Source organism: Chiloscyllium punctatum, chromosome 11 (assembly GCF_047496795.1).
Source record: "Chiloscyllium punctatum isolate Juve2018m chromosome 11, sChiPun1.3, whole genome shotgun sequence".
Classification (NCBI taxonomy): Eukaryota; Metazoa; Chordata; class Chondrichthyes; order Orectolobiformes; family Hemiscylliidae; genus Chiloscyllium; species Chiloscyllium punctatum.
This window is the reverse complement of record NC_092749.1, coordinates 25,601,815-25,624,960: the sequence shown is the minus strand read 5'-3', so window position 1 is coordinate 25,624,960 and position 23,146 is coordinate 25,601,815. Positions and strand designations below refer to the sequence as shown.

Here is a 23,146-nt window from a genome sequence, read left to right as displayed (position 1 = left end):
CTTTGTCACATGGAGTGGACCAAATTGGGTGATGTGTTGTTCATTTTGAAGGGAAGAACAGAGGAGCAGAGTTTTATTTAAATGGAAAGGAACTGCAGAAAGCTGTAATACAAAGGGACTTGGGGGTACTTGTGCCCGAAATACGTAAGCTAACACAGGTGCAGCGGATAATCAGGAAGCCTAAAGGAATGTTGGCCCTTATTTCAAGAGGTTGGAGTATAAGAGTGGGGAAGTCTTACTGCAACTGTATAAGGTGCTTGTGAGACCATATCCGCAGTACTGTAAACAGTTTTGGTTGCTTTGTTTAAGGAAAGATATTATTTAATTGCAGGCAGTTCAGAATAGGTTTGCTAGGATGGTCCCTAGTATGGAGGGATTGTCTTAAGAGCAAAGGCTTAAAAGGTTGGGACGCTACTCACTGGAGTTCAGAAGAACAGGAAGTGATCTCATTGAAACAAAGGATTTTTAAGGGGCTTGACAGGGTAAATGTTGAGAGGGTGTTTCTCCTCAGGGGAGAGTTTAGAACCAGAGGGCAGTGAATCAGAATTAAGGGGCACCATTTAAGACTGAGATGAGAAGGAGTTTTTTTGTCTGAGAGGGTTGAGAGTCTTTGGAACTCCTTGCCACATAGAGCTGTGGGGAAAAAGTCCTTTTTATATTTAATGCTGAGATAAATAGTTTCTTGATCAGAACGGGAATCAAAGGTTATGGGAAAAATGCCGGAAAATGGATGTGAGGAATGTTAGATCAGCCAAGATCCTTTTAAATGGCGAAGCAGGCTTGAGGGGTTGAATGGTCCTCTCCTGTTCCTATTTCTCACAGTTTTATGGCCTTATTTCTGTGATGCTGTGGATTGAGGAGGAACCTTGAGATGGATTCTCCATCCAATTTAGCACTTCTGTCCAAAGATGATAACAAATGCCTTTGGCATTGATGTTCTGTGCTCCACTAATACCCCCATCATCGAAGATGGGGGTATTAGTGGAGCTTCCTCCTCCATTTAGTTACCCAACACCATTCACAATTCAATGCAGTGGAATTGCAGAGTCTTTGATTATGGGCTCACATAATTCTGACTATAGCATGTATGTAACCCTATGATGTGGCTTCTCCAGGTTGGCAGATAATTTTTAGTATGCTAGGTATAACTTCTCATAGTTCAATTCAGTAATAAGAAAATAGATTGAGGTTTCGAGTATTATACATTGTTTAACACACTGCTGGTTCCTGATTTATCTGATTATTGAGTTAATGTTCATCATCTGAATCTCTTACTCTTATTTTGGTTGAGCACGGTATCTCTAGAAAGGCACACTCCTGTTTGTTTTAAAAGGAGCTCTCTAAGTGGCTCACAAAGCAGAAAACAGAAATGCTCCAGGTTGCAGATCCCCAATCCATGTTCAATAATTGAGTCAGGATGTGGAGGCAGATTTGTGGTTACAATTTTCCTAAGCACCTCTGGATTAATTAAACCAAATCAGTTAGTTTCCCGCTCCAATTGTATTTCAAGTGACCTTTTATGATATTGAATGATAGATAGATTAAGCTTCACTGACGCTGCTGACATTCCTGCTTAATACATCACCAGGATCCACCGATGAGTAATGATTGCTTGGTGAGGGGAGAAAGACTGTTGAGAATAAAAATATTCTTGGTTCTTGAAAACAATTGATGCTGATTTATAATCAAGAATTAAAAATGGAATTAATTTCCAATCTCTTTTGCTTTCATCATTTTTGACTGCTCAATGTTTCCTATCCACTTTTTTTGATATAAAAAAAAGTCTTCTCTTGATAAAGCTATATTTTCCCACACAGTTGCATTGAAGATTGGGGTATTAGTTTGGTCGGAGGTTAGAGGATGAGGGAAATGCCAATTGTTTAGCACTAGCAAGGCTTACCCAAGCTGAGCTGATGAGAAGAACATGTTGAACAGAAGTTGCAATATTTTTTAACCACACAAATTGAGACACTCGATTTCCACATGGCGCCATGGTTGGTCCCCTAGCTCAGAATGAACATGTGTGTCTGGTAGTATAGTACACTGTAGCTTTTTATTCTACTGCTTAATCACTGGATGTGGAAATTAGCTTATGATATTGATATTGGCACTAACTCTCTGTGACCTAGTGCCAGAGTTTGAGTGATCATATATAACTATGCCAGTTCATAAGGAGCCAATTTATTTTGTTTATTGATTATACCAGGCTTTGCTTCCCTGTTGAAGCATTCTACCATGGAGCAAGGGAAAAGGGGCTCAAACAATATGTTTCCATGATTGAGGACTATTCAGTATGACTTTTGAAAGCCACAGCCACAAAATATATTTAATACCTTTTAAATCCTTATTTTCCATGCTACCTCACAAAGTGCTTTTTTTACTGTAACTTTGTGCACAAAAAAATCTTTAGCTTGATGCTCTGGTTGTCAAAACTTAATTCATTACAGCCAAGAATAAATTGCAGAACAATTATTGTTGCTTGAGGGTGATTGCCCAAAGGTTCAAACAGTCATGGCTTCGGTAGTTCTGTGAAAAGGGGAAAAAAAATTGCAAGGAGTTTCATTTCACTTGTACTCTGGGAGTAACAAGCCTATTGGTAGGTCATAATATTGGTGAAGGCTTTGATAGTGATGCAAGGTAACACTAAGGGCTGCACAACAGTGAAAGAATTAACTGAGGGTAAAAGATTTTATTTCTGTGGACAGACTAAAGAAACTAAGATCTTTCTCCTTCAAACTGGAAAGTCAAGGGGAAATTTAATAGATCTGTTAAAAATTAGGAGGTGTTTTGATAGATGTAGCATTGATCACAGGAATAGCTGTAACCAGAGGTGAAATATTTAAAGTAATTTGCATAAAAGAACAAGAAAGATGAGAAATGAGTGTGCACAAATTATGATTTGAAATGTGCTAGTTGAAAGGACTGTGTAAGTAGATTCACTCGTAACTTTCTAGTGAATTGGACAAATCCTTGAGAAGCTTACTCGAAAGTTAGGACAGACTAGACTTTACTGATTGGGATAGTGAGGCAAGATTTGATTGAGATGTACAAAATTGAGTGTGACCTGGAAAGAAAGGGAAAGGCTTGTTTCCTTTAGCAGCTACTAGATTAAAGCTAATTGGTGGAAAGATTAAAGGCTGATGAGGAAGATGTTTTTCACTCAGAAAAACAGGGGCCTTGAACTTGCTGCCAGAAATAGAAGCAGAAACCTTTGACTCATTTATGAGATATATCAATTACTGTACCTATGGGTCTATGAAATCAATGCTGGAAATGAGATTAGACTAAGTGATTCTTTTGTTTTGGGGTGGTGTAGACACTATAGACCAAGTGGACTCCTTTGTGCTGTAAACTTTCTATGATTCTAAAAGAAAGCGTTTACACAGACACTGAAAGAGTTGGACTGCGTGACTAATTGGAGAGCTTGTTCAAAGAGCCAGCACGAATCTGATGAGCCAACCGTCCACCTTCAGTGTTCTATGAGTCTCCCATACCTAGTATAACACAGATAAGGTACAGTATGTCAAAAAGCATGTTTATTATATCTTTAATGTGTTAATTTTGTTGATGAAAGCACACTTGTGAATTACAACACTAAGAAAAAGCAAGCAGTGGAGAATGAGCACCCACCTGTGTTGCTGAACCTGTTGGATTTGTCCAGGGTTTGATTTCATCCTCTGGTCATTTTTCAGGCAGAAGAGGTTCTTCGCAGAGAGCTAGAGAAGAAAGAGACACCTACTTTGTACTGCCTCTTGGGAGATGTGCTGAATGACCACCAGTACTACGACAAGGCCTGGGAACTGTCCAATTATCGCAGTGCCCGTGCTCAGCGCTCCAAAGGGTTGCTGCACCTCCGTAACCATGAGCTCAGACAATGTGTGGAATGCTTTGAGCGATCAGTGCAGATCAACTGCTTACAGGTGGGGAGCTCACCTCTTGTTGAGCTTAATGTGTGGGATAATAAAATGGGTTTTGAATTCTGTTGGAGGGAGGTATCTGTATTGAAACCTGCATACTTTTAATGTCATTTCACACCTGCCAGTAATTTTCAGTCAATACTGCCATTTCCTGGTTGATTTGTGTAGTCTGTGTTTCTTCCGAGCCAATAGGTCCACTGCCTGCAATCACTCAGACCCACTGGACATCAACGCAATGTAAATTGTTGAGTCTAATGCTAAACACTTTGGATAATTGAGCTACTCCGTAGTCCACAGTTACAGATGATTGCTCGTTGCCTTGTGTCAGACAGAGGGCCTCCCATACCACATGCACGCAGCTGAAGTGGAAACTGTTCAATGTGAAAAATAAGAAAGCTGATCTATTGTGCCTGGATTAGAAAGATAGGATGTGAGGCTCTTCAGTGGATTGAACATAACAAGGAGGGAGAACGTATGATGTTTGGGAGTAAAGATGTGATTGAGCCAAGGGGCTGTGATGATGAGGTGTTGCAGATTATTGATATGGAACAAAATTTGACTGCGAACTACTTTCAAGTTTGAACAGGTTAAGATTTTACTTCACGTGCTTGACAGAAATGGAAAAAGGGATAGCTTCTGCATGAAACCAAGCTTTTGGGTTATGTAGGTTGTACAAATAGGCTGTCGTTTCAGCTGCTACTTAGCACTACGCCTGTATTCTCATGAAGGCTATCACTATCCTCTTCACAGTTCACAATACTGACAACTTTTGGGTCCTCTGCAGATTTTGAAATTGTACCCATGTCTGGGTCATTTCAAGAAAAGCAATGATCCTGTTAATAACCAAAGAGAACTCTATTGTGTAAGTGCGTCCACTCCAAGAAAGAACCATTCGTTGCTACTCTGTTTCCTGTCACACCCCCAACTTCTCACCTCTGCTGTAACTGTCCATTTTATTTCATGGACCACAACGTTGCTGACAAACATATGGCACTTTAACAGCACATCAATGGCATTACCCTCTACAACCATCTTTGTTATGTCATTAAGTTAGTTTGTTAAACACAATTTACCTTCAATACTTCCATGCAAACTTTCCTTACTTAATCTGCATTTGTTCAAGCAACTTAATTTAATCCCAGATTATAGATGCTAAAAGCGTTCCTTCTACTGGAGTTGAATTGAGTGGCTGTTTGTTTCTGGGTAAATTTGTTTTTGAACAAAGATTTGCCATTCTCCTCTAACACCACCTGTGAATCCAAGGAAGATTATGACTAGTACCAGTGCAGTTTCCTCTCTTTCTTCCCTCTTCATCATCAAAGGCATCACAGCTGACCCTGCTGATGTTTAAATACCTGTTTTACATCTATTTTCAGGCCACTCAGTGTCTCAATCTCCTTACCCTGTGACTTCAGTAGTATTATCTTCATGAGGATGGCAAGTTGCCACGTGCTCATTTAGTGCATCAGACATGACCCATGACTCCATGCACAGGTCCACTTTTTGTTCCTTGGTTATCCCAGTCCTTTTCTCACGATGCTTTTATTACCTATACACCGACAGAAGACTTCTGAATTTCCTTTTATGTTGGTCATCAGTCTCCTCTCATACTCCTTCCTCTCCTTTATCCATTTTACTTTCCCTCTGTGCGTTTTATACATGACTAGGTTCTCGTGTGTATAATAAATCTGGCATCTGTTCTTTCTCTTTTTCGTCTTTCTCTCTATTTCGATTATCATCCGGGAAACCTTGGCATTACTTATTCTCCCTTTCGCCTTTGTGTGATTATACCTTGGCTATAGCCAAGCCATATCATTAGAAAAATATTTTTGTGTTACATTTTGCCTTGAAGTCTTTGATTCTGATTGATCTGGTCTGTTCTTACCCCAATGTAATTAACCCTCTTTTAATTAAGTATTTCTGCTCCAGATTATTCCCTGTCCTTTTCCAAGGCCAAACCGAGCATTCTAATACTAAATTGACTGCGCCCTTACTGACAGTAGGTTACTGAAATCCATATTTTTCCTCAGAACTTGCTCCAGCCATGTCTTCTTCCTTAGTGAGCTGAAATGTACTTATCAAGAAAATTCTCTTGAACACACTTCACAAACTCTTCTCCCTGTTTTGCTCTTTTATCTCTTTTCCATCATTTGGTGACCTATCCTCATTTCTTATCATTAACTAAACTACTACTTGCTACTAACCAAAAGAAAAATTGTTCTTGCCTCTCTTGGAGGAAGTCCAATAGGGTAATTTTCTCATTCTGCTGCCACCCCTCATTTCTTTCCTTCCCAATCTTGCCTGAGCATGATGTATCCAGAAATATGTAATACCCAGTACAGAAATGATGGGCCAAATAGCCTCCTTCTGCACTGTGACAATTCTGTCATAAATTCTGTGACAGTAACCAGTGATGGAGTATGTTGAGCCAGGTCTCCATTGTTGACCACAGAATCGCATTCTTCTATCATTACCTGCATCTACAGCTCATCAATCTATTTTACCCTGTAATGTGCAACATTATATCTTCACTGTCTGGCCAAGTTAGATCTTGTTGATTTCCCTGGAACTCTATTCCTATCTAATAACTTACTATTTCATTTTTGAGAGCTATATGTCTCTCTCAGTACTTTGTACATTTTTATTTATACTTTCTGGTAGTATCCCCTGGTTCCCTTCCCTAAAATACATTGCAGACAGCAAATTGCACCTCAAGGGCTTTGGCTCTGGTGAATACTGCACAGGTCCTGTCTACGAAGAACTGGTCCTAATGCCCAAGGAACCTAATACCCTCCCTCCTGGAACATCCCGTCAGCGTGCATTCCTTCAAGCATCTATGAATTGTAAAAACCAGGACCAGGGTTTACTTTGCAAGCTCAAGCGCAACCCTGGTTTACATACTTGGTTAGCCTCCTCTCAATGTTAAGTGGGGATGCCGAGCAGCTGTTAAGAGGCCTGTCTGTCACTTGGATCATGTGAACAACGGTGTAGCTTTTTCTCTCAGATTGCTCATTACCCAGATGAGAGACAGAGCATCAAGAGTTAAAAATTCCAACATCACTTCCCCCTTCCAATCTAAACTGTTTTTCCAAAGAGAGTACGCCTGTTAGTTTAATTTCATATAAAGTAAATTTTCTTCTGGAGCGAGATGTAGTATGCTGCATACTGTGCAAATTTTTTTGTTAGACTTGCTCACACAGATTAATAATACTCTAAAATAATTAAGTTTTGTGCTATGAAACTCCTTGTCCTTTTTTAAAATCCTGTTTCAGTCCATCAGTTACTGTGGACCACAGACCTTTAAAGCCTTGCCATCACGTTACTTAACCACGACTTGATTTATGTCAGCTTCTCCTACTCCTTTAACCTTAAAACTATACCTCAATAGATGAATCAGTTTATTTAGCAGGATAAGGATTAATAAGTAACTTCAGTTGGTCCCTGATAAATGCACAGTTGTTTTATGTAGACTCTTAAATCTAATATGTGTATATCAGTAATCTATTTGGTTAAAAATATTTGTTATAACACCAGTTGTAAATAGTCATTCCATTATAAGTAGTCCTCTACAGATTGGTAATCACTGCTACTGTTTGATTCAACACTTTTTTTTCCACTTCACCCTGACAACCGTCAGACCTGTACAGTTCATGGTCAAGTCCTACCTTCGCACTAGTTGTGTCAGAGCATATTTGAACATGGTGATTAACAATATCTCCAGTTCCAGCCTTGGGCTCTTTCACTTTGCCATTTGCAGCTGCATCCTTGGCTGAAATATACGCCCTCAAATCCCTTTGTCTGTGTACTCCTCCTCCTTTTAGAACAGAGTGCAGTACAGGCCCTTCAACCCTCGATGTTGCGTGCCAACCTGTGAAAATAATCTGATGCCCATCTAACCTACACAGTTCAGTTATTATCCATATGTATGTCCAATGCCCATTTAAATGCCCTTAATGTCAGCAAGTCTATTACTATTGCAGGCAGGCCGTTCTACGCCCTACTACCTTCTGAGTGAAGAAACTACCGCTAATATCTGTCCTAAATCTATCACCTCTCAATTTAAAGCTATGTCCCCTCGTGTTAGCCATCACCGTCCAAAGAAAAAGGCTCTCACTGTCCAACCTATCTAACCCTCTGATTATCTTATATGTCTTGATTAAGTCACCTCTCAACCTTCTTCCCTCCAACAAAAACAGCCTCAGTTCCCTCAGCCTTTCGTCATAAGACCTTCCTTCCATACCAGCCAACATGCTAGGAAATCTCCTCTGGACCTTTTCTAAAGCTTCCACATCCTCCCTATAATGTGGTGACCAGGACTGCATGCAATACTCCAGGTGTGGCCTTACCAGTGTCTTGTATAGCTGAAGCATGACCTCGTGGCTCCGAAACTCAATCCCCCTGCCAATAAATGCCAACACACCATATGCATTCTTGACAACCCTGTCAAGCTGGGTTGCAACTTTCATGGACTTATGCACCAGGACACCGAGATCTCTCTGTTCATCTACATTGCCAAGAATTTTACTATTAGCCCAGTACTCTGCATTCCTGTTCCATCTTCCGAAGTGAACTACCTCACACTTTTCCGCATTAAACTCCATTTGCCACTTCTCAGCCAGCTCTGCATCTTATCTATGTCCTTCTGTAACCCACAACATCCTTCGGCGCTATGCACGACCCTACCTTAGGGTGATCTGCAAATTTACTAATTCATCCTTCTGTGCCCACATCCAGATCATTTATAAAAGTGACAAACAGCATTGGCCCCAAAACAGATCTTGCGGCACACCACGAGTAACTGAGCTCCAGGATGAACATTTCCCATCAACCACCACCCTTTGTTGTCTTTCAGCGAGCCAATTTCTGATCCAAACCGCTAAATCACCTTCAATCCCAAAACTACCGTGTGAAACATTATCAAATGCCTTACAGAAGTCCATATACACCTTGTTGACTGCTTTACCTTCATCCACCTCTTTTGTCACCTTCTCAAAGAACTCAATAAGTTTAGTGAGGCATGACCTACCCTTCAAAAAAATGTGTTGACTATCCCTAATCAAATTATTCCTTTCTAGATGATTATAAATCCTATCTCTTAGAATCTTTTCCAACACCTTACCCACAACCGAAGTAAGGCTCACTGGTCTGTAGTTACCCGGGTTGTCCTGATTTCCCTTCTTGAACAAGGGAGCAACATTTGCTATCCTCCAGTCTTCTGGCACTACTTCTGTCGACAATGATGACATAAAGTTCTAAGCCAAAGTCTCTGTAATCTCCTCCCTGGCTTCCCAGATAATCCGAGGATAAATCCCATCTGAATCCAGGAGTCTTATCTATTTTCAGATCTTAGAACCTCCTCTTTGTCAACCTCAATCCCATCTAATCTCGTAGCCTGTATCTTCGTATTCTCACTAACATTGCCCTTTTCCAAAACGCATACTGCCGATAAGTATTCATTAAGCGCTTCCCCTATGTCCTCAGTTTTCACACACAACTTTCCACTACTATCTTTGGCCCTAATCTTACTCTAGTCATTCTGATATTCCTGATATACCTATAGAAGACCTTAGGGTTTTCCTTGATCCTATCCATCAACAACTTCTCATGTCCCCTCCTGGCTCTTCTTAGCCCTCTCTTTAGATCTTTTCTGGCTAACTTATAACTCTCAAGCCCCATAACTGAACCTTCACGCCTCATCCTCACATCACCTTCTTCCTCTTGACAAGAGCTTCAACTTCTTTCGTAAACCATGGCTCCCTCTCTCGACAACTACCTCTCTGCCTGATAGGAATACACTTATCAAGGACCTGCAGTAGCTATTCCTTGAATAAGCTCCGCATTTCAAGTGTGTCCATCCCCTGCAGTTTCCTTCCCCACCATATGTAACCTAAATCTTGCCTAATCGCATCATAATTGCCTTTCCCACTATTGTACTTCTTTCCCTGTGGTACATACCTATCCCTGCCCATTGCTCTTGTAAACATAACCAAATTATGGTCACTATCGCCAAGTGCTCACCTACCTCCAAATCTAACACCTGGCCGGGTTCATTCCCCAGTACCAAATCCAATATGGCATCTTGTTGGCCTGTCTCAATACAGTGTCAGAAAATCCTCCTGCACGCATTGAACAAAAACTGACCCACCTAAACTACTTGAACTATAATATTCCCAGTCAATATTGGAGAAGTTAAAGTCCCCCTGTTACTACCAAACTACCCTGTTACTCTTGCTCCTATCGAGAATCGTCGTTGCTATCCTTTCCTCTACATCCCTGGAACAATTCAGAGGCTTATAGAAAACTCCCAACAGAGTGACCTCTCCTTTCCTGTTCCTAACCTCAGCCCAAACTGCCTCAGTGGATGAGTCCTCGAACGTTCTCTCAACTGCTGTAATACTACCCTTGATTAACGATGCCACACTCCATCCCCCCACCCCTCCCCCGCCAACCTTTACCATCATCATCTCTGTTCTTGCTGAAACATCTACATCCCGGAATCTGCAACATTGCCCTTTAAACCCTATCTGTTTGACTAAGTTCTTAGTCGCCTGCCCTAATATTTCTTTATGCAACTGTGTGTCAAATTTTGTTTGATAATACTTGTGTGAAACGTGCGACATTAAAGGTGCTATGTAAAGGCAAGTTGTACTTCAGAATTCTATTTGTGGAAATGTCAATGTGAGGGAAGAATATGGAGGTGAAGTTGTTTTTCATGTGTTCATTGACAAGAGTTATATCATCTCAACAGGCTGCATCAACATAGAACCTGAGATGTAGAAAAATATTTCAGAAGTGAAATTGACAAAAATCTCAACAACTTCAGGATATTTCATCCAAGACACTTAGTCATTATAAATTCATTATAAAAGGAGTTGCACAGCAGAACTGCTGAAAAAAAAAGTTTTCTGTTCTCTTGTGGGAAAAAAAACTGATGGATTCATTTTAGTTTACCTTAAATGAGCTGGTATTCTTCTTTATTTTTGGAGGGTTTTTTTTGGAAAAGAATGTGTTGGGATCAGTACCCATTTCCCAGGATGCTAAGTTGTGAAACTATTAACATAGAATTTTGAGTGACAAACTAGCAAGTTTCTGAAAGATTTTCTTTTTCATCACATTCTCTATTCCATGGAGTATTTCATTAAACTTAGCCCAAACCTGTATAGGTATCTTCAAGAGCATACTTGTGCCTCCAATAAGTTGAAAGATTTTATTGTTTATAACCAGATTTGTAAGTGCCACCTTCTGGATTTATTTAAGAGCTCAGCATGGTAGAACTTCCATTCCATATTTGCATAATTACTGGCGTCTCTTCAAGAACATTGTGTTAAACTCATATCCTGCCAAAAGTGCCCATTGAATGTTGATGAGTCTGTTTTGAACCCAGGAGTTATGAATTAACGTCTAATATGAAAAAAATGTTATTTTAAATGTTCAAAATGGCATTTGTCCCCCAGTGACACCTCATTGTGAGACGTCGTCCAGGACAAAATGCTGGTCTATCAACATATGAATGGAAGTGAATCAGATTTAATATTTCAAGTTTAGTGAGTCATTTTGAACTCCATGTTAAATCTGTTTCATTTTCCACAGATGCTGTCTGGTTTCTCCAGCACTTTCTGTTTTTCTTTCAGGTTTTCAGTATGTACAGTACTTTAGTTTTATACTGGAACATATGCAGTTTGGTCCTTTTTTTTTGAGGTAGGATGTAATTTCTTTGGAGACAGCTCAGAAAAGGTTCACTGCATAAATTCCAGCGGTGAAAGGCTAGGAGTTCCAAAGGTTGGGTGAAAATGTCATCAGTGGACATAGAGCAGATGTTTCCACTTGTAGAAAAATCTAGAACAAGAGGTTATAGTTTTAGGCTAAGGCGAGGATTTAAAAGAGCGATGAAGAGGAATTCATTCTGTCAAAAGGTTGTAAATCTGTGGAATTTACTACCGTGGAGCGCGGTGGATGCCGGGACACCAAATAAATTTGAAGAAGTAGCCAGACCTTTAATTAGTAATGGGTTGAAGGGTTATGGGGAAAGTGGAGTTAAAGCTGAGGTGAGATCAACCATTTGGCTGATGGGGCCAAATTGCCTGTTCCATCTCCTAGCTGTTGTGTTTATCTGAATGGAAGCGAATAGTTCAGACATATCACCCTTCAGAAATTGAAAATTACAGATGAGCAGAATTTCAAAGGACTAGAAAAAACATGGGGAAGGAAACACATGGGTAGTGGAATGACCTGTAATGAACTTAAAAGTAATTGGAAATACTAATCAAGAGGGCTGCACAAAACTGTGTATTTTTATTCACACATGGGGTGTGGATGTCACTGGCTGACCATTTATTTCCCGTCCCTAGTTGTCCTTGAGAAGGTAGTGGTGAGCTGCCTTTTTGAACCACTGGAGTCCGCAGCTGTAGGTTGTCCCAGAATGCCATTAGGGAGGGGATTCCAGTGACCGAGTGACAGTGAAAAAACAGTGAACTATTTCCAGTCTGGATGGTGAATGGTTCGGAGAGAAACTTGCAGGTGGTGGTATTTCCATGTATCTGCTACCCTTGTTGTTCGTAGTGGAAGTCTTGTGGGTTTGGAAGGTGCTGTCTAAGGATCTTTAGTGAATTTCTGTAGTGCATATTGTAGGTAGAACACACTGAATGTTGGTGGTGGAGGGAGAAGATGCTTGTGGATGTGCTGCCAATCAAGCAGCTGCTTTCTTCTGGATGGTGTCAACGTTCTTGAATGTTGTTGGAGCTGCACCCATTCATGCGAGTGGGAAGTATTCTATCACACTCCTGACACATGCCTTGTAGATGGTTGACGGGCTTTGGGGAGCCAGGAAATGTGATACTCATCACAGTATTCCTAACCTCTGACCTGCTCTTGTAGCCACTGTATTTATGTGGTGAGTCCAGTTAAGTTTCTGGTCAATAGTAATCCCCAGGATGTTGATAATGGGGGTTTCTGTGATGGTAACGCCATTAAATGTCAAGGGGCGGTGGTTAAATCCTCTCTTATTGAAGATGGTCATTGCCTAGCATTTGTGTGGCATGAATGTTACTTGCTACTTGTCAGCTCAAGGCTACATATTGTCCAGATCGTGTTGCATTTGAACATACACTGCTTCATTTTTTGAGGAGTTGCAAATGGTGCTGAACATTGTGTAATCATCAGCATACATCACCACTTCTGACGTTATGATGGAGGGAAGGTCGTTGATGAAGCAGCTAAAGATGGTTGGGCATAGGACACTATCTGGTGAAATTCCTGCTGAGATGTCCTGGAGCTGAGATGGCTGACCTCAACCAACCACTGACTATCTTCCTATCTATCTCTCAGAATCCAATAGTGCACTGACTGCTGTTTTGTCTGACCAATGAGGCATTAACCCTAAACCTTGTCATGATTAGATTCCCTGCAGTGTGGAAACAGGCCCTTCGGCCCAACAAGTCCACACTGACCCTCCAAAGAGTAACCCACCCAGACCCATTTCCCTCTGACTGATGCACCTAACACTGTGGGCAATTTAGCATAGCCAATTCACCTTGCCTGCACATCTTTGGACTGTGGGAGGAAACCCACGCAGACATGGGGAGAATGTGCAAATTCCACACAGATAGTCACCCGAGGCTGGAATCGAACCTGGGCCCCTGCTGCCACCGTGCTGCCCCAGGCAGTTAAGAGTCAACCGCATTGCTCTGGGTCTGGAGTCAGGTGTAGACCAGACTAGGTAAGGATGACAGATTTTCTTTCCTAAAGGACATGATTGAACCAGATGGCATTTTAATGACCATTGTTGAAGGTCAGGATTACTGAGACTAGCTTTCAATTCCAGATTTATTAATTTTAATTTAAATTCCACCAGCTGCCATGGTGGGATTTGAACTGACGTCCCTTGGGCATTACATTTACTAATCCTGCCACATTTCAAAGTTGTAACTTCAACTTTCCTGAAATTTTCTGTCAATTTCACTGTGTATTCTTTGCTTTATGTGCAATATCTTTCATTGATCTGTTTTCTTTGTCTTGAGCCTTTGCAACTATTCTCTGCGCATTACAGGATGTGGAATATATTTTCCGACAATGCAGGGCAATCCACTAAAGAAAATTGGAGGTCAACATTTGAATTGAAAGCCTTCATTGCTGCAGCACTTCCCTATGTGTCTGCTCTATTTTAAACTGATCTTAATGTTAAATTGATGTGCAATTAGTTTTTAATTCTTTGTCTGCTGGAAAGCTTAACTGTGGCTCCCTTGTGAGAGAGTGTTGACTGTTCTCAGCCCTCCTGAGTGGGAGTAAGAGTAAAATGATCTGAGACAAAGTCTTGTGACTAGTCTGCCATAAGGTAAATAGCGTCTGTTTGATATCACCTCACTGTCAGTCAAAATTAACCAAACCTTTTGTAATGCTTAAACATTAATCACAGAGTCTGCTGGTTTTGAACAAAAAGCTTGGCTTTTAGTTTCATTAAAAATGATTGCACAGAATAGCCTACAGTAAGCAAAGAACAATTTGCTTGGCTCTGTCAACCTAGCTAGTGTTTGAAAGTCTTGTCAGAGAATTGTAAAAAGACCTTTTTTTTTGTACAATCCAAGTAATTCTTTCCCTTGGCTTAGCCGAGTCCCTTGCCAGCTGCAGCGGTGTGCCTTGGATTTCCAGTACTGTAGACAAATTTGCTACTGAATAGTTGGAAGGATGAGCAACTTTAAACTTCAGTTCATTCCAAAACTAAACTGACCATTATAGATATACTGTCATGTTCCTGCCTACTTTGCACCAGATTTGCAAGCCACTTTTGATCTCTTCACTTTTGCATACAATAAAAAAAGTGCTTCAATATAATTAGAACACATCTTAAATGTTTACCTATACCTGATCGGCCAGCACTCTACCTTCCACGTATGTTTGAAGGTTAGACCCTGGGTTTTGTTGAGCACTTCCCACACCATGGCAGCCATCTTTTCAAAATGTCAATCGATGAGATCCACCCTGTGCCGGCTCAGTCTTCTATAAACAATGGCGGTGAGTGTTTGACAACAAAGACCATTGCAGATCAACAGAAGTCCTAGTGTACAAAGCAGTTGCCATGTTCACACTCCCTTACTACAGTGAGACCTGGACCGTGTATCAGTGAAATTTAACAGTACTCGAGAAATTCCATCTGCCATGCTTCCATTGCATCCTCTGGTTCAATAGAAGGGCCATCAAACAAACACCAGTATATATCTTAGGGATAGTTCCACAAAACTCCTGCAAAATCAACTTAGATGAGTCCAGGTGACCAAACACAGTCTTCCCAGCCAAGTCCTATTCTTTAAGGTTTTAAAAGACCAAAGTTCAAGGGGAGGACTGAAAAGAAAGCTTCAAAGTCACTCTGATGCTCTCCTTGAAGCATGGCAAGATTCACATTAATGCTTGAAGGAGCTTATAAAAAGGGGGTAAATCCTGAACTTTGGTCTCGCAACTGCATTGTGGAATATCCCACCCCATGTGCCCAAAGATCCAGAGACTAAAAATAATCATCTTCAGACACATGAAGACTCATGGCAGAAACTCGCAGCCCTGAGTAAACACCATCCTCCATTCATGGAACAAGTGGAAATCTTTTTTCATCCTTGATGTTGAAAATGAAGTTGATTTCAGCATGGTTTTATTCATTTGTGGCCAAATCCACATTTGTCAACTATTATTCTGTTCTTTCAACCCATTGCATCCAGATGGTTGAAATATCCGTAGCAGACTTGTGGCCTGGACGCTGTGGAGCTGTAAACAAAAATGTGGTAAATGCAATATTTGGAAAAAAAAATTGTTACGTTCTTCTGTTTTGGCTGTCTGACAGGCTATGTGCAAAGTCCCATCCTTTGGCTTGTTGCTGTTTTCATGGTAGTTGATGTAGCATGGATCTTGTCTGTCCCTAGGGGTTACATAAATAACTGATAGATCTCAAAATACTGTTAGTGCTGTGGTTGAAATCGGCTGAGGGTAAAATGGGTGCTGTCATTGATGAAATGCTATTTACAAGGTTATTACCCTCTCTGTTTTTCGGTTTAAAAAAAGTCATAGCTTGCATTTCTGTAGCATCTTCACTGTAGTGAAACACAGAAACTAGGAGCAGGGGTGGACCATTCAGCCCTTCAAATCTGCTCCTTATGACTGATCCTATATCTCAGTACCATATTCTTGCCTTCTCCCCATGCCTTTGATGCTTTTAAAAACTTTTGTGAACATGTTCCAGAAATATCCCAAGGTGTTTCTTGGAAGTGTTAATGAGCAAAGTTTAACACATTAAGGGAGGGAATTCCAAAACTTAGGTCCTAGAGAGGGCATGACTTCCAGTGTTGGGGCAATTAAAGTTGAGGCTGGACCACAGACAAGAAATGGAGAAATCCAGTTATCTCTTTGGTCTGGAGGTTTATCATAGATATAAGGTGGAGTAAAGCAATGGAATGATATGAAAATGAGGATGAAAATTTTAATTGAGAAACTGCTGACTCAGGAACGATATTAATCAGTGAATATGTGATGTATGAACAGGATTTGATGAAAGTTAGGATATGAGCTGCAGGACTTTGGGTGAATTAACTTTACGGAGTATAGGAGTTATGAGGCTGGCCAGAAAAGCATTCAAATAATCAAGCCTGGCAGTACAAAGGTATGGTGTTTTTTGGAAGAAGAAACAAAGAGGACTGATGAGGGCAGAGCAGTGGGTGTGATCTACATGGACTTCAATGAGGCATTTGACAAGGGTCCCCCGGGAGACTGGTTAGCAAGGTTATATATCATGGAATACAGGGAAATTAGTCATTTGGATACAGAACTGGCTTGAAGGTAGAAGACAGAGGTGGTGGTGGAGGGTTGTTTTTCAGACTGGAGGCCGAGACCAGTGGAGTGCCACAAGGATCGGTGCTGGGTCCACTGTTTCTCATCATTTATATAAATGATTTGGATGTGAAGGTAGGGGGTATAGTTAGTAAGTTTGCAGATGATACCAAATTTGGAGGTGTAGTGGACAGTGACGAAGGTTACTTCAGATTACAGCAAGATCTTGATCAGATTGGCCAGTGGGCTGAGGAGTGGCAGATGAAGTTTAATTTAGATAAATGCGAGGTGCTGCATTTTGGAAAAGCAAATCTTATCAGATATACACTTAACGGTAAGGTCCTAGGGAGAGTTGCTGAACAAAGAGACCTTGGAGTGCAGATTCATCGCTCCTAGATAGGATAGTCAAGAAGGCATTTGGTATGCTTTCCTTTATTGGTCAGAGCATTGAGTACAGGAGTTGGGAGGTCATGTTGTGGCTGTACAAGACACTGGTTAGGCCACTGTTGGAATATTGCTTGCAGTTTAGGTTTCCTTCACATCAGAAGGATGCCGTGAAACGTGAAAGGGTTCAAAAAAGATTTACATGTTGCCAGGGTTGGAGGATTTGAGTGACAGCAAGAGGCTGAATAAGCTAGGGCTGTTTTCCCTGGAGCATCGGAGGCTGAAGGGTGACCTTATAGAGGTTTATAAAATCTTGAGCATGGATAGGATAAATAGACAAAGTCTTTTCCTTGGGGTGTGGGAGTCCAGAACTAGAGGGCATAGATTTAGGGTGAGAGGGGAAAGATATAAAAGGGACCTAAGGGGCAACTTTTTCACGCAAAGGATGTGCCTGTATGGTATGAGCTGCTAGAGGAAGTGGTGGAGGCTGGTACAGTTGCAACATTAAAATGGCATCTGGATGGGTATATGAATAGGAAAGGGAAGGATATGGGTCAAGTGCTGACAAATGGGACTAGATTAGGTTAGGATATCTGATCAGCATGGACAAGTTGGACCGCTGTTTCTATCTCTGTGACTCTATGACTGAAGGTTCAGTTTCTGAAGATGCTTTTCCAGTAATTTAGTAGCCTTATGATCCCTGCTGATTTTACAATTAGACAGCTCAGATCCTAGACTGAAAACTGGCTTGACAGATCTTTTTCTTATTTCATGAATCTCACTAAAATACAAGCTACAGAATTGTTTTTCACAATAAAACAAGTTTATTATGCAAGCAAAATGAAGAAACGTGGAATAAACGAACTATTCACATATAATTTGAAAGATTATGAAACACATGATAAAAATACACTCCCATTTACCCCGAAGCATCACTTTGTGATACTCAAGTAGCAGAGAAATTTGCCCCTCTATCACAACCCTGGGTTTAACTTGGCTAGTTTTTCCAATTCCTGATCTTGAGAGTTTAATAGTGTCTTCCTTAATTATCAGCTCTGTTCTAACCAAACACTTTTGGTCTGGAATTTTAAATTGAAACCCTGACACTGAGAGAGCTCTTTTATAGGAGCAACTGTTCCTCCATCTAATTTCAACCAGGACATCTGTAAACTGAAACCAAAAGCTTTCCAAGTTGTGGGTTTTCCCTAAGCCAAAACAAATCCCATTCTTTTCAACTGAAAGCAAGTTCCTCAATGTTGAATGTGTCCGATCATAAAACTGTCACAATGTGAACAAAGTTCCATTGTCACTCCTCTAACATTCTCTCTCGCAGTTTAGAAAGTCATGTTTTTAGTTCAATATTGAAACTCTGAAATAAATTATTGTAATTTATAATGATCACATAACTTAAATCTTAGTTGGCAAATGCTAAATGTGTTGTATGGTGTTTAACACATCAGAAAGCATCTAAGTTCAGTATTTGATGTTTGCTGTGTTAATTGGTCTCCACAGGGACAACAGTGCAATTGGGGCCACGCAGTCTGTGAGTGTTAGACAAATTTTGCCTTGTGGGAACCTCTGCAAAGGTTCAACTTTGGGGCTGCCTGCTTCATTGCTTAAAATCGATGAGCTGCATAGACACAGTAACACTAAAGCTTGCCCTTTTGAAGCTATTGATTGGTTTATCCACATGCGTGTCATGCTAAGGCAGGGTGAAGTGTTAGATCCGACTGAGTACTCCATCATTAAACTGTACAGTCCTGCATTTGTTTTGGCACTGAGTCTAAATTAGATTCACTGGAAGTTATCATTTGATTAAAAGTTTAAAATCTACAGTAAAACTCAATGCTGACAATTGTGGAGAGTTCTATTTCTATCACTGTGGTGTCGATTATAAGGAACAAAGATTTTGTTTTACTTGCTAATGGAGTTAATAGCTATCAAAACATTCTAATGTGCCTTCTGTATTTTGTACAGCTTGGAGTTTGGTTTTCTTTGGGCTGTGCATATCTGGGATTGGAAAACTTCGAAGGTGCTGCAAAAGCATTTCAAAGATGTGTGATGCTGGAACCTGATGTAAGTACCATACAGCAAGAACCTTGTCTCAGTACAGAAATAACTTTCAAGGCAGCAACTGTGGTATAAGAGCCACTTTCCTTTTATTTGCCTGCAGTGTAGCCTGGCTGAAATGTCCAGGTGGGCATCTGTTTTAGCACTCATCTGTATTTTTCAGATTGTGCACTGCTTCCCTGTTAAGGAGGTAATTATCATCATAAGAGGCAAATCACTTTCCCACTTTATGTTGCATAGCACCCAAGCTCAGCAAAGAGCCTCCATTATATATGGAAGGCATTTGTGGAGATCCTTTATTGAAGAAAAAAGTTATGGCTTTTCACAGAGGCTTAAAGAATATTGTTTGATGTTTGAATAATAATCAAGTTTGACATGAGAGACAGAATTTCACTTAACCCAAATATTGAAAATGTTTGATCTCTGTGGATGTGAAGAAGACAATATTAAAACTCAGCTAACCAGGCATTGGAAGACAGAAATTGAGGCTTATTATTTATACAATAATAAACACAGACAAGACTCCAGATAATAAAAATAGAAAATGCTGGAGAAACTCAGCAGGTCTGGCAGCAGAGATACAACGTTGACTTTTTCAGGTCTGTGGCCTTTTACCAAAACTGGTCTTGAGACTCTTAGAAGCTTTTACTTACTTTGAGGCCATATACTTATTAAGTACCTCCAACCAACTGTCCCCCTTTAAGTCTGCTTCCATAACACAAACTGGTGAGTCCCTAGTTATAGCCACCATCTAAATACAATTAACATCTTAATTGATGTACATTTTACCTATAACGCTATTTTCAGGTTGGTGCTGATTCAGTACTTCTGTGTTATAGTGCAAATATATCTGGATTCATTTTTGAATACTTTTTCTGAATAATATGGGATAATATCTGAATAATGTAACTACTCCGTTTGGCATCGAAAGTGCTTGGAGCTAAGAACCCGAACACATCTTTGAGCTTGCAGTGTTTCGTGAGATTTAAAGTAACGTTAATTTCATAATCTAAAAAAGCAGTTAAAGCGAATATAATTAATGGATGTAGTCTGGTGACTAGACTTAAATGCCCAGCAGTTGTATAGCTTATAATGTATGCTTAATATTCACATAACCAGGTAAGAGGGAGCAGCTGAAAGTGTTTTTTAACTTTGACTGCATGTTACTTAAATAAACTACCACCATGATAGTGATTTAGAGGCAAGCACATAAAGTGTTTTAATTCATCACCCATTGATGTGTAATAGAATTGCAAATCATTCTGAATAGTATATACATGTGGCTAAAACTGTCCCAAAGGGATTCTATGAAATGCATTTGCACTTTATATTTCTGTAAATATTTTGATTTGGCATTTTGATGGCTCATAGCCACTTGTACAATTTAATGGGAACAGTCCGTTAGCTTACACTAAGCCCGGAGCTCCTGCAGATTTATCATTGCCACTGTCACAAGCAATTTCTTATTTTAAAAATATCAAAAGTTTTTTGTTGAACGAAGATGTGCAGAGCCAGCCCTTTCCACTTAATGTCTCTCCAAATTATTTATGTTTGTTGAAATGCTGTGAAATCTTGCGCTTTTTGTAGATCCACCAACGCAAAGCTCTTTCCATACTCACTTAATTTGTCATGCCTTATTGGGGTAATACACTGGAAATCAAGACCCATTATTCCTGGCGTCATCGCAAAAGTTAAACATTTTATAAAAGTGTGTGAAATTCTCTGATTTAACTGCTTTTAGACTCAGGTTGCCAGAATGACCAAGTTTCTGAACTTATCAAGAATTACTATTTATTACAAAGAAATAGATTCTACTAACAGGTAAAAAAATTATGAACTGTCAGTGTGTAACTGTACCAGTTAAAACTCTGAACCCCTTCTAAAACTCCCCTACACATGCACACACACAAACACAGACAGATGTAAAATATGTTATGGATAGAGGGAAAGGCTGGGAAGACAGTTAAATGGTCCTGTCCTCAAGGTTCACTGATATGATCCTTTTGGCTTGTCAGAGATTTCTGCTTCTCAATCTCTGTTCTCCAGGAACTTTGCTTACAACAGGTATAGAGTGACTGATTCACAGCTTATGAAGTCTCTGGCTTACTGGTTGAAAGCAACAGCTTACTGCAACTGGTAAGGAGAAATACACTGGCTTTCTTCAGGCCTTAAGTATTTTTTACTGTGGGAAATTAACACCATCTATTTTTCCAGAGGTCATAGGCCTTCTGATCATACTGTTTGCATCCACAAGTTGTTCATCTATCTGGGAGCCAAACACATCATTGTTAGCAGGCAGAAGGCCTTTGTCATTGGTCTCAGGACGGTGACCAGTTGTCAATCAGCTATTTGTTGCAGGCCGAATTTTTCAGTGGGCCTAGAAATCAGGTAATTTACTTTTTGTGTCACAGCCACTTCAAAGGTCTGTTGATGTCTGTCCAGGTGGTTGATCATCAAGGACACAGATGGCAGAAACACTCAATTTCACTTGCTGTGCTACAGAAAGGAGTCTGAGATTTGCTGTTTTGATGTCAGGTAGTAGAGTATATTTTGTGCAGAATAAACGCATGACAGGAAACAATCTTTATGAGACTGATCTTATATCTTTGCAGAATCCTATGATTGGAGATATATTTAATTGTGAGAGAGCTTCTTGATATTCCTTTGTTTGAACTTTGAGCTATAAACTGGGTATAGCCTTCACACAGTTTGTTTATTTTCTTATTTGGGCAGTAGGTGTCACTGGCTGGACCAGCATCTATTTCCCATTCCCAGTTATCCTTGAACGGTAAAGACCCATCTTGAGCAAGTGTAGTTCATGTAGTGTAGGTACATCCACAAATATGGTGAGGAGGGGATTCTAAGATTGTGACCCACTGGTGTTGAAGGAATTGCAACATATTTTCGAGCCTGAATGATGGCACAAACTCTAATGTACCTGTCGTCATAGAGATGTACAGCACAGAAGCAGACCATTTGGTCCAACGCATCCATGTGACCAGATACCCTAACCTAATCTAGTCCCATTTGCCAGCATTTAGCCCATATCCCTCTAAACCTTTCCTATTCATACAACATTTGAAAGGTATCTGGATGGATATATTTGTACCAGCCACCTCCACTTCCTCTGGCAGTTCGTTCCATGCACGCACCACTTTCTGCCTGAAAATGTTGCCCCTTAGGTGCCTTTTAAATCTTTCCCCCCTCAACCTCTAGTTTAAGACTCCCTTACCCTGGGGAAAAGACCTTGGCTGTTCACCTTCTTCACTCACATCTTCAAAATGGAAGTTCAGACACATGTTTAAAAAGCACTTACTAAAACAACACATCTCAATTTGAATACATCTGGAATTAAAGCAAAGTGTATCAGGACCACTGATGGTCAACCCCACAATGTACTTCTCACTAACATCTGAGAGTATGTGCCAAACTTGGGAGAGCTGATTCATCGACTAGTCCAGAACTATACATCAAGATTTTACAAGTGGAGAATTGGGTGATTGACATATATTTGAGTTTGAAATTTCCAAGTGGGTGACTATGTTATCCTATCTATCAGTCACTTCCACTGAGGTAAAAATGTTTGACTCAGTGATTTTAATAATCTTTATTCAGTTCTTAGTCATTAGAGAAGAATATGTTCTGGTCAATCAAATGTGGAAAAATTCACAACTGGGACTGCTGCTCTTGCTCACTGAGTCACATTGATGGGCAAGCAGCGGTCATTATATTAGGTCGTTGGCTGTTCAGTGGTGGGTCTTGTTTGGAAACTCACCTGTGTAAATATATATGATCAGGCTGAAAGGTGGTGTGGTGGTTGGAGGTACACAAGATGTATTATATGTCTATTGGTGACATTTGTCCATGTAAAAAGACTAGGATCCAATATGCTATCCCTCATTTGGCTGTTTTGAGTTCTAATAGTTTTACTGAGCAAGTGTTCCATGCTGTAGAAATGCTCAGTACAAACA

The 23,146-nt window shown here is 40.3% G+C and overlaps 1 protein-coding gene across 1 annotated transcript in view; it reads left to right on the top strand.

The window, feature by feature from the left end:
* The window catches only part of ttc27 (tetratricopeptide repeat domain 27), a 220,596-nt gene that overhangs the window by 125,627 nt on the left and 71,823 nt on the right, over nt 1–23,146 (top strand). Inside the window, exons 13-14 of the mRNA XM_072580509.1 lie at nt 3,693–3,920; nt 19,083–19,181. Coding sequence (XP_072436610.1) covers nt 3,693–3,920; nt 19,083–19,181 — 327 coding nt within the window. The remainder of the gene's footprint in view (nt 1–3,692; nt 3,921–19,082; nt 19,182–23,146) is intronic.